This window comes from Rhinolophus sinicus, chromosome 5, assembly GCF_057876585.1.
Source record: "Rhinolophus sinicus isolate RSI-liver-muscle chromosome 5, RSI-T2T, whole genome shotgun sequence".
In the NCBI taxonomy this organism is placed as follows: domain Eukaryota; kingdom Metazoa; phylum Chordata; class Mammalia; order Chiroptera; family Rhinolophidae; genus Rhinolophus; species Rhinolophus sinicus.
Genome location: NC_142505.1, coordinates 83,042,575 through 83,054,802, shown reverse-complemented (window position 1 = coordinate 83,054,802; position 12,228 = coordinate 83,042,575). Strand labels below are relative to the sequence as shown.

General features: G+C 41.1%; 2 protein-coding genes across 2 annotated transcripts in view; one reads left to right on the top strand and one right to left on the bottom strand.

The window, feature by feature from the left end:
- The window catches only part of DIAPH1 (diaphanous related formin 1), an 87,007-nt gene that overhangs the window by 64,057 nt on the left and 10,722 nt on the right, over positions 1-12,228 (top strand). The window contains exons 17-21 of the mRNA XM_074313689.2: positions 6,636-6,734; positions 10,699-10,793; positions 11,122-11,223; positions 11,449-11,688; positions 11,820-11,949. Coding sequence (XP_074169790.2) covers positions 6,636-6,734; positions 10,699-10,793; positions 11,122-11,223; positions 11,449-11,688; positions 11,820-11,949 — 666 coding nt within the window. The remainder of the gene's footprint in view (positions 1-6,635; positions 6,735-10,698; positions 10,794-11,121; positions 11,224-11,448; positions 11,689-11,819; positions 11,950-12,228) is intronic.
- LOC141567199 (X antigen family member 5-like) lies at positions 811-1,585 on the bottom strand. The gene is made up of 3 exons (XM_088798843.1): positions 1,550-1,585; positions 1,121-1,255; positions 811-996 (listed from the first exon to the last, which is right to left on the bottom strand). The coding sequence occupies exons 1-3, from the start codon at positions 1,583-1,585 to the stop codon at positions 811-813; spliced, it is 357 nt and encodes a 118-aa protein (XP_088654969.1).

Genomic DNA, 12,228 nt, shown 5'->3' with positions numbered 1-12,228 from the left:
TGTATGTTTAAATGTATAAGAAAGTGGCAAACTGTTTTCTAAAGTAGCTGTACCATTTTTTTTTCCATTTCCGCTAGCAATACGTGAGAGTTGCGGGTGCTTGGCATCCTTACTAGCACTTAGTATCACCCGTTTTATATTTTAATTTTAGTGATTCTAATGGGTTAGGCATTATACTTTTAATTCCTGATTAATTTAATTCCTAGTACATATTCCTAATGACTTAATGATGTTGAGCATTCTTCCCTGTGCTGACTTACCATCTATGTGTCTTCTTTGGTGAAGTGTCTGTCCAAATCTTTCGCTTGTTTTTAAAAATTGGATTGGTTGTTTTCTTACGGTTGAGTCATGCAAATATTTTATATGTTCTGGATACTAGTCCTTTATCAGATACATGTTTTGCAAGCATATTTTCCCAGTCTGTTGCTTGTTTGTTCATATCTTAACCATATCTTTCAAAGAAGAGTTTTTTATTTTGATGAAGTCCAGTTTGTCCACTTTTTCTTCTCTCCTCTCCCCTCCCCTCCCCTCCCCTCCCCTCCCCTCCCCGTAAACCTTTATTGAGAGAATTTTAACAGTCAAATAAGTATCCCACTTAACAGTTTGCATGATTTCAGTTCATCTTCCTTTAATCCTGTGCTTTCCCTTCCCTTGCTTCTGGCATGTAAGTGGTTTCTAGTTTTGGTAAAAACCTCCCCCTTGACATCATACCATCTCTGCCCTCACTCTCAGTCTTGGCTGAGCCAGTTTCTGGATATCAGCTTCCGGGTCAGTCCCTACTTCTGACGTATGAATGGATTCTAGTTTGGGTCAAATATCCTCCTTGACATCAGGACCATCTCTGCCCTCATCCCCAGTGTTCAGCTGAGGCAGGTCCTGGAGACTGGTTTCCTGGTCAGGCTCTGCTTCCGGCACTTCACTGGGCTCTAGATTTGGTGAAATCTTGCCCTTGATATCAGGACCATCTGTGTCCTCACTCCCAGTCTTTGGCTGAGCCTGTTTCTGCAGAACAGCTTTCGGATCAGGCCCTGCTGCTGACGTGTGAAAGCGCTCTGAGTTTGGTAAACTCTCCCGGTGACATCAGGACCATCTTTGCCCTTACCCCCAGTCTCTGGGTGGCCAGTTCCTGGAGATGAGCATCTGGGTCGTCAGGCCCTTGCACCTCTAGTGCTCCTTCATCTTTTTTCTCTTGGTAAGTTGTAATATCCTGACTCTCAGTCGGTGGCTCCTCTTGAGGTTCTTCATTGCTGGGCAACTGTAGGTCCAGCGGGCTTGATGGAGTCTTGATCTTCTAGTAGTGCTTTCCACATGGAATCGTGATCTTACATACTCACTCAGATATCACACAGTTGAGTCTCATACTAGCGAGAAAGAACACTTGTATTTTTTTTATTATTTCCTATTGCTGTGTAACAAATCATCACCAACTTAGGCTTAAAACAATATAAATTTATCATCTCACTATTTCCCTGGGTCTGGGATCCAAGTTGGATGGATCCTCTGCTGAAGGTCACATCAAACTGAAATGAAGGTTCTGGTTGGATCGCACTGCTTTTTGGAACTTGGCGTCCTCTTCCAAGCTCATGGGCTGTTTGGCTGAATCCGGTTATTTATAATTATAGGACGTAGATTTCTGTTTCCTTGCTGGTCATCAACTAGGAGCTGTCCTCAGCTCTTAGAGGCTACGACCATTTCCTGCCACGTGGCCTTCTCCACAGTGTGGCAGTTTACTTCTTCATGGACAGCAAGAGAGAATCTGCTGCAGCTTCGAATCTCTGACTTCTCTTGTCTGATCTGTAAACCCTTGTTTAGAAGGACTTCCCAGAGTAGGTCAGGCCCACTCACACTCAAGAAGGGTTGTATACAGTGTGTGTGCGACTTGAGGGCCAACTTAGGATTCTTCCTACCGCATAGTTTGTACTTTTTTGTTTCTAAGAAATCATTGCCTACCCCAAAGTTGTGAAGGTTTTTCCAATTTCTTTTAGAAGATTAATAATTCTAGGTTTTCCATTTAGATCTGTGGTCCATTTGAATGTATGTGTGTGTATGTATATGTACATGCACATTTATTTATTTGAGATATATAATTCACGTATCATAAAATTCGCCCGTAAAAGTGTACAATTCCATGGGTTTGTTTGTTTGTTTGTTTTGTATATTACAAATTGGTACAACTACTGCCACTCTCTAATTCTAGGACAGTCTCATCACATACGAAAGAAACCCTGAATCTCTTAAGCAGTCACTCCCCACTTCTTTCCGCACCTTAGCAATCACTGAGCTACTTTCTATCTCTATGAATTTGCCTCTTGGATATTTTGTATTAATGTAATCATATGTGCACTTGTGTCTGGCTTTTTCACTAATCACATGTTTGTAAGGTTCATGTTGTAGCAGGTATCAGTACTTCATTCCTTTTTATGGCTGAATAATATCCCTTTGTATAGGTACACATTTTGTTTTTCTCTTCATCAGTTGAAGGTCATTGGATTGTTTTCACTTTTGGGCCATTATGAATAATGTTGCTATGAACATTTTCCTTTTTTTAAACTTTTTTTACTGAACTGTTTGAGATAAAATACTGACATCATGGCCTTTCACCCCTAAATTCTTCAGCATGCCTGCCTCTCCCAAGTACATGGACATTCTTTTTCATAACCACAGTACAATGATCACATTTAGAAAATTTATCATTGGTATACTACTGTTATTTAATATAAAATCCATACTCAAATTTCACTGGTTTAATTAGTGATTTTAAACATCTGAAACAATTACCAATTGTTTTATTGAGATTAAATTCACATAACATAAAATTAACTATTTAAAGTGAAAACTTCAGTGACATTCTTAAAATGAAGTGGGAAGTGTTCCCTCTTTTTTTGTTTTCTTAAAGAGGTTGTATAAAATTGGCATTAAAATTTCTTTAAATGTTTGGCAGAATTCTCTAGTGAAACCTGGGCCAGGAGATTTCCTTCTCAGGAGCCTTATAATTATGAATTCAGATTTTTAAGTGGTTTCAGTAGTATTTGAGTTATCTATTTTATCTTGGTTGAGTTTTAGTAGTTTGTAGTTTGGTCCATTTCTTGTAAGTTGTCCGATTCATGAGTACAAAGTTATTTATGGTGTCCCCTTACTATCCTTTAAATGGCTGCAGGATCTGAGGTGATACTCCATTTCATTCCTAATATTTCATATATGTCTTCTCTCTTTTTATCTTTGTCAGTCTTTTTAGAGGTTTATCTATTTTATTGATTTTCATGGCTCAGGATATGGTCAGTCTTGGTGGATGTTCAATGGGCACTTGAAAAAAATGTTTATTCTATTGTTGTTAGGTGACGTGTCCTACATATATATGACCCTGTTGATTGATTATACTGTTCACTTCTTCTATATCCTTTCTGATTTTCTATCAAGTAGTTTACCCATTACCAAGAGTAGGGCGTTAATGTCTCCAAGCATTATTGTGGCTTGGCTATGTTGGTGTCTTTTTTCATCTCTTAGTTTTGTTTCTTATATTCAAGTCTCTGTTGTTTGGTACATACACGTTTAAAATTGTTAAGTCTCCCTGGTGGATTGATCCTTTAATCGTTATGTAATGTCCCGCTTTATCTCGTTATTTTCTTTGCTCTGAAGTCTACTTCCGTGATAGTAATATGGCCATTCTGCTTTTTTTTTTTTTAAGTTAATATCTGCATGGTATATCTTTTTTCAGCCTTTTACTTTCAACCTACCTGTATCTTTGTATTTCAAGTAAGCTTCTTATAGACAGCATATCGTTCAGTCTTGTTAATCACTCTGCCAGTGTTTGATATTGTCTCAGCATAGTGATGCTATCAGCTAGGAAGGCCTGGAGTACTCACTGAGCCAAAACAACTCCTGGCAAGCCCCCAGAAACATTTCCCCCACCAGAGCCAGTGTTGCGACTGAGCCATACTGGCCCTTGTGGTTCTTACGATTGCACGATGCACCTCAGCAACAACCATCAGGCAACTTTGAAAAAGCAAGGTTTATTCCTCACAGGTCCTGACATGGCACTCCTGGGGCCACACAGTGTGGTCACTAGGAGAGAGAGAGAGAGGGCGACCCTGGGGTTCTGCCTTTATTGGGGATGAGGTGGGTGCCTCAGGTTTCACGGGTTCCCTCTTTATTGATGAATGGAAAACCAGAGTGGAAATTAAAGCATGGGAAGCGAAAGAAGGGTCCCTCAAATGGTTAGTTATCTAGGTCACCCAAGGCTTTCTATTTAGGTTGGTGCAAAAGTAATTGTGGTTTAAAAGGTTAAAAATGCAAAAACCGCAATTACTTTTGCATCAACCTATAAAAGGGGAAAGTGTGTGTTATTTGTATTTGTTTTCTGTTTATTTCCTATTTCTCTTCTTTTCACTTCCCTGTAGTTTCTTTCAACATTTTTTTAAAGATTCCATTTGGTTTATTTATAATGCCTGAGCATATTGCTTTGTACAGTTTACTTAGGTATTGCTCTACGTATAACATTATACATACATAACTTTTCCTAGTTTAATGATATTGATGTTTTTACCAATTCGAGTGAAGTGTAGAAACTTTATTTCCCTTTAGGTCCCTTTAGCCTTCCTAGTTTTTAAATATAATACTTTTACTTTTCTCCTTCCCTAAGTTTTTGTGATACAGTCTAGATGTTTGAGTCTCCGTTTTTATCCGACTATGCATAATTTTCTTTTTTTCTATACTGTCTGTTTTCACCTACTTCTCTGATTTTATCTCCTGATCTCCCCCCTTCCTCCATCTACTGTAGCCCTAATGACGTTTTTGCTTTTCCTTCAGCACACTAGGCATGCTCTTGTCTCAGGCCTTTGCATTTGTTATTCCCTCTGCCTGAAAAGCTTCCCCCTTGTCCCCCAGATGTTCATGTGGCTTGATTTGTCACTTTCTAAAAGATCTTTACTCAAATGTCATATTCTCACTAAAACCTTCCCTGAGCAGCAGCCCCCAAAATTGTAATCCATCTCCCTATTAAATTCCCCCTATTTTCTTCCCTTCATAGCACTTATGACCATCTAATACACTGTTTTATCTATGAACTCGTTTATTGTCTATTTCTCTTTATTGGAATATAAGTGCCATGAAAGCAGGAATCTTTCTCTGTTTTGTTTACTGTTTTATTCCCAGAGCCCAGACCAGAGCCCAATAAGTATTTATTTAGGTACTCAATAAGTATTTATTTAAATAACTAATCTTCATGTTTTTAGCATTTTCCGTCTTCAAATTGGGCCTGGGAGGCCAAAGGTGAATTTTTTATAGTTTTTTTGTACCTTTTGCCATGAAACTTTCTTTTTTGTTTGCTTTATTTCTTATTTATTTGTACCAGATAATACTATTCAGATGGTTTAAAATTTAAATGATATTATATTTGTATTGAAAAGTATTCCTTCCATATCCATACTCAGGCACCCCATTCATCTCCTCAGAAGCAGCTAGCTTTGTCAGTTTCCTTGACACACCTTGCAGAGATATTCCCGTATGGCTCTAAAAATGTTGAAACCAAGTTACACAGAATATTTTACAATTAATGTCTGTCCAGAAACAGTTCCTGTTTCCCTTTCTATCTACTGCCCAACTCTCCTCATAGCCAGAATAACTACTTCTGGTGAATGTTACTGTCATGCTAACTGCTCTTGAAGGTCAAAGTCTAGGTAGGATGGGAAGAAGCATTCACACTTGTAAAGTAACACAGGTTTTCAAAAATCAAGATGACACATATAAAATGTCACAAAGCATTGAATAATTAATTTTTTTAATGAGGTATAGATAACAAATACCATGAAAATTAGTTCAGCTAATTGGGGAAAGCTTCACAGCAAAAGAAGAATACATTGGCTTTGGATAGTCTGAGGAGAGTATTGTACCTTCTTTGTTAGCACCAGTATGATATTTAAGCAGTAAGATCCTGCTAGGAATATATTGTTATGCCATACCAAAGTCCTCATCTTGTGAAGAAGAGACCCTATATACTTATGACAAAGTCAGGGAGAGGACTTACAATAAAGAAGTATAAGAATCAATAGGGATTTAGAGAGAGAGATCACAGGCATTTTGGGAAATCAAATATAAAATCAAAAATTTTATAGGAACTCATGTTCAAGATGAGCTTGAAAGATAAATAGGATTTTTAATAGGCACAAAAAGATAACACGGTGGAAGACTCTAATGCAGCCAAACTATAGCCCTGAGACTGACCACCTGTTTTTGTGGATAAAGTTTTATTGGAACACAGCCACGTCATATATGTATTGTCTATAATTGCCTTCATATGGCAGAGTTGAGACAGACCATAGGGTCTGCAAAGCCTAAAATATTTATTCTCTGGTCCTTTACAGAAAGTTTACTGTTTCCTGCAAGTAGATAGGATGTAGGTGGGAAAGCATTATTGATAACTCTTAAAGAAAATAAAATGAGATATGTATTATAGTTGGAGGGGACAGTCAGCAATAGGAGGCCGGTGGTTAAAGAGGAGGTGCACCTTGCAGGAATATAGTAGGGAGACTGTTATTAACAGAAAGGAAGCGAGGGGTCTTTGGGGCTGGGACAGTAGCTCAGTGAGGCACAGATGTGGCTTTTCCTTAATCATGTTTTTCTGATCTTTCTCTCTCTAGCCAAGAAGGATCAGGAAGGTGGAGAAGAAAAGAAATCTGTGCAAAAGAAAAAAGTAAAAGAGTTAAAGGTGTTGGATTCAAAGACGGCCCAGAATCTCTGTGAGTAACTCTGTAATCCAAACTACTTGAAATGTGAAGGAGTTTTTCCAAGAACTTAATTCTGGTAGATCCAGAAACATTGATTTGTTGAGGTCCTGCTCTATGCCAGGCATTACATAGCGAATTGCCAGTATCTCATTTAATCCCTTCAATAGCACGGCGAGATTGTTAGTATATAGTTCTATGGCAAGGAAAGAGAGGCTAAGACTTTCAAGAATTTGCCTAGTTATGTAGCTAGTAAGAGACAGGTCTAGGGTTTGAACCTCGGATGTTCTTATTTCAAAGCCCTTATTTTCTATGGCATCCACAGAAAATCTGCCACAAATATTCTAGCTATTGTACATTTCCTTCTTTCTCACTGTCTTTTAAGTATTTCCTTTAAATGCAGGCACTGGTTTGACTTCAATTAAATCTAAATAACGTTGTGGTTTAGAGTAAATAATGTAAATCCTGGACTTCTGAGAGTAGGATCAGTAACTCCAGAGTTCTGTTCTGAACTTGCTACCTATACTCATAACTCTGATTGATGGCAGAATTTCAGATCAGAAACTCCTCTGCAAAATTGATACAGGTAGTACTTACTTGATGATCAGGATGTATGTTCATTCTCTGTTCATTTCAACTGTTGCTCTCCCTAATATTATATATTTAAATATTTGCTCAACAGATATTTGAGGATCTGTCATGTTGCAAGCTCTGGTAGGCACATACGAGGCTCATGTTCCAGAGATGAAAGGGTATATCGTCCATAAGACCCACTCACAATCTTGCAGTGTGGCTGTTGTTCCCATTTTTCCAAATGAGAAAACTAAAATTCAGCTGTTATGACTTAACCGAGGTCACACAAGGAATGAGTGCACAGCCCTATAAATAAAGTCAGTGATAGAATGAGAACAGGAAGCCTTTACATGATTCTTGGCTATGTAATCTCAGACCAATGACAACAAATATTACTAAATAGTGTCTGTGGGTAAGTCCTTGTATGGAGACTAATCTGAGATAATTCCTCTTCTCAAGATTCAGCTCTGGGAACATAAAACGTGAGTAATTGTTATTTTGGAAAATGCTACAAGATGGTGGGGTAGTGCGTTGTTATTTCCAGTTGAGTGATACGATATGGACAACAGAATCCAGGAAAAGAATTGAGATTAGTTTAGGGTAGGATGGTCTAAGAGATGTAATTTAGTGATTCAAAGATCATTAAGTGCCTTTTCTGTGCTGGGGATACAAAACTGAGTGAGGCGTAGTCCCTGTCCTCACGAACCACACGTCCACTGGAGACAGAAAAATAAATAATGGTAATAGCACATAGGATGCATGAGCGCACTAGGAAAGGGGTCATCTAAATCAAGTCGGGGGCTTATTGGAGGAAGCACATCCTAGAGATCATTCTAAAGGAGGTACTGCTTACGCTGTGCTGAAAGAACTCTTAATAGTGAGTGAAGTGAAGGGTGAAGGCTGGCTTGTTTCAGGCAGGGATCAGCGTGTAGACGGCACAGAGGCCTGGATAACATTGGACGGTTCTCGAACTGCAAGTTGTTAAGTACAGCTGAGGAAAGGCCGTGTGTGGGGAAGTGGCGGAGGGGAGAAGCTTTCGAGGAATAAATAGAGTCTAGGTCATAACACATTCTCGTAGGCTTAGGCTAATAAGTACATATTTTATCCTGAAAGCTGTGCAAGTTAATGAAGGGATTCTAATCAGGAAAGTGAATAATACAACCCTATGTGATTTGGGGGGAGACTATTTCAGCAGTGATTTTTGAGGCTGCATTGCTAGGGCAGGGGAAGGCAGAGAGATGAGTTATGTCATGGTCAGAGGGAATCAGGGCCTGAGATTAAAGTAGTAAGAATGAATAGGAAGGCAGGAGATAATAAGATGGAATTAATGGAACTTAGTGATTAACTAAGGGGATAAAGGAGACGTTTTCTTGGGTTTAGATCTCGCGGTAGAGAGTGGTACCATTTACTGAAATAGGAAAACCCAGCAGGAGCAGATTCTGTCTTTTGTGGGAGAAGTGGAAGGTAGTGGACATGAGTGAGAGGTGGCAGGGTGGTGGGTAGAAATGAGTGACTTAATTTTAGGATAGAATTTAAGATGCCTGTGGGACTCCTCCAAAAGGATGGGTGTATTAGGCATTTGGGTATAGAAATCAACAGGAAGGTGTGGTTGGAGATAAGAATATCGGAGATAGCATATGAGTCATAATTAAAGCCATGAGATTGCTTTGGAGGCCTCAAATATTTAATGGGGAAGTCAGAAAAGGAGGGAGACCTCAAAGAAAAGGAGCAGCGATAAAAATAGTAGGAAATAGTCCTAAGAAGTGGGAGTAGTCCATAGTATTGGATGAAGACGAGCCAAGTAAAATCAGGATAGGAAAAGTATCTTTTGGATCTGGCATTAGAAAATCAGTAGCCAAGGCAAGAATAATTTCTGTGCAGCATAGGTGTTAAGAACAGAGGCTCTGGAATCCATTTGTATTTAAATCTTGGCCCCAACCCTTACTAGCAGTATGACCTTGGATGGGTAGTTTAACTTCCTGAAGTATTAGTTTCCTTTTCTGTCAAATGGGGCTAAGAATACACACTTACAGGATATTATGAATAGGGTTAAATGAGATTATGTATGTAGATTGTGTTTAAGGTATTATATCTCACATGGAGTAGACACTCAATAAAGTGAAGAAAAGAAGGAAGTTGGTAATTAGAGAAGAATATTGGGTCAAGGAGGGTTTTGTTTTTTGTTTTTTGTTTTTTTTTTTTAAGATAGAAGAAACTTGATTATGTGTATATGCTGAAGGGAAAGGTCCTTAGGGCCACCAGATCTGTTGAAACATGCGGAAAAGATGAGTACATGGGTATAGTTGCTGATGAGCTTACAGACATGTTGACACAAGTTTTCTTCTAGATAATTCCAAAGTAGTCCTTACCCAAGCCTTTTCTTGTCTGGCTCCTTCTGAGCGCCCCTAATGCTCAGTGTATAATTGGCATAAGGGAAAGCTTAGCAAGTCGTTTAACCAATGGCTTCAGTTTTTTTCTGCAAGATCTTAGAACAAATGCAGAAGTGATGGAACAGTTGGGAGAATGCGGATCTTTTGGTAGAGCCGCAAAGACGGCCTGGAGAGCACGGGTGAGAGACACTAGAAGGGTTACTAGGCAGCACTGAGGCCCCGGCTATCATCGGTGCCACCTCAAAGTCATAGATTCCAATCTGCAGTTAGTAAGAGTAGGGACATGAGAGGGCTGGAGGAGAAGAAAATGAGAGAAGAAGAATAGGAATAGGAGAAATGGGAGCAATAGGAGAGAGGGAAGTGATAGACGGTAGAGTCTAGGTTAAGTAGAGAAGGCAAAGTGGAGCGGATACATTCAGAGAAAATGGAATGGTCAGCACTCTTGCCAGAGAGAGAGAGAGAGAGATCTCCCTGATGAGGTTGAAGAGCCAATTTTGATATTCGTGAGAGAGCTAGAAGGATAGGAAGTGTTTGTTAGGAAATGGGATATGGCATTTAAGATCAGAGCACTTCTAGGCAACGGTAGCTTTGAGGATGGAGTCATGGGAGCGGGGAACTAAAATAGAGTAGGGTGAACGTCTTTGATGTGTGTGTGTGTATATATATATATATGGAGAGAGAGAGAGAGAGAGAGAGAGAGAGAGAGAGAGAGAGAGAGAGGATCAAAGACTTCCTGGGAGCAAAGGCGGAGCCACAGTGTTTGTAGAACATGGTGCTTTGAACAATGTGGCTGGTGTGTGACATAAATGTGGGGATAATGAGAAAGAAAGCTGGGAGGTGGAAACCGTAAACCCTGGACTCAGGAATTTGGATTGTCACTATATCAGCAGTGAGGAGCTGGTGGATACTGACTTTGAAAGAGCACTTGTAGGAAAATTGTGCAGCATAGGTGTGTAGGATGGGCTGGAAGGAGGAAGAGACTGACACGAATGTGTCTTTATCTCATTTTCTGGCAGCAATCTTTTTGGGTTCCTTCCGCATGCCCTACCAAGAGATTAAGAATGTCATCCTGGAGGTGAATGAGGCTGTTCTGACTGAGTCTATGATCCAGGTAAGGGACAGGGTCACCCTGCGGAATTGGCTCTGCATCGCTGTGCACTAGCCTCTCGTCCTCTCCGCTGAGAGGATGAGGACCCTCCTGTGGCGTTGTTGGCCTAAAGGATGCGAGCTTTGGGTAAGCGTCCGTCTCTCTGGTGCTCAGGTGATGTGAGGTATAGTTTTCAGAAGTCCTGCCATCTCACTAGCTGCCTCTCCGCCCACCCTCACCCCCCTGCCCATGTTTCCTTCTTAATGGTCCTTGGGCAGAGGGAGGGACTGACAGGAGGCTCAGGCTGTCACCTCATCCCCCTCAAGCTGAGACTGTCCCTTCTGTCTTTCAGAACCTCATCAAGCAGATGCCAGAGCCAGAACAGTTAAAAATGCTTTCCGAACTGAAGGACGAATACGATGAGCTGGCCGAGTCCGAGCAGTTTGGCGTGGTGGTGAGTAGGCCTGTGGCACAGGCTCTTCTCCGACCCCCATGCTTTCTCCTCCGAGAACAGCCGCGCACTTGCTCCTTGCCTCTTGTCTGTTTTGAACCTATCTTTCTCTCTCTGTCTCCTTCCTACTCTGGAACTCATATCCTCCCCTGGGAGGCTCAAGCCTGTATCTCTCCTTTTTCTTACTTCACAGTCTGTGTTGGCTGCCATGGCTTTTCTTCCCCCCAGATGGGCACTGTGCCCCGCCTGCGGCCTCGCCTCAATGCCATCCTCTTCAAGCTGCAGTTCAATGAGCAAGTGGAGAATATCAAGCCGGAGATCGTTTCTGTGACAGCTGCATGTGAAGAGTTGCGAAAGAGCCAGAACTTCTCCAGCCTTCTGGAGATTACCTTGCTTGTCGGCAACTACATGAATGCTGGCTCCAGGAATGCGGGAGCTTTTGGCTTCAATATCAGCTTCCTCTGTAAGGTGGGCCGGAGGGTTAGACCAGGATGACAGAAGGGAAGGCTGCTGGCCTCGGTGAGCCAGTGTGACCAACTGCTGTTGGCCCGAGGTGATCTGGGGCATGTCGGGACTAACGATGTCTCCTCCTCCCCAAGCTTCGAGACACCAAGTCCACAGATCAGAAGATGACATTGTTGCACTTCTTGGCTGAGTTGTGTGAGAATGACTATCCTGATGTCCTCAAGTTTCCAGATGAGCTTGCCCACGTGGAGAAAGCCAGCCGAGGTGGGGCAGGTTCGGGGGTAGCTAGAAGGTGTTTCAAAGCCTCCCAAATCTCTGCATGGGGAGAGAAATAAAACACGGTCTAGATTTTAGGTCATTTTCAGTTCAGACTGTTTTAAGTGGGAATGGGAGAGGGTAGAGGCGTGATGTCTCAGCCACAAGGGAGCAGTATCAGGCAGGAGAGGTCTCCATGTATAGAAGTGGGACGCACTCTTTCCCTTCCTAGGGAAACACCAAACACCAAAACAACTGGAAGAAAGGCAGGAGTTTTTAGTCTAGGGC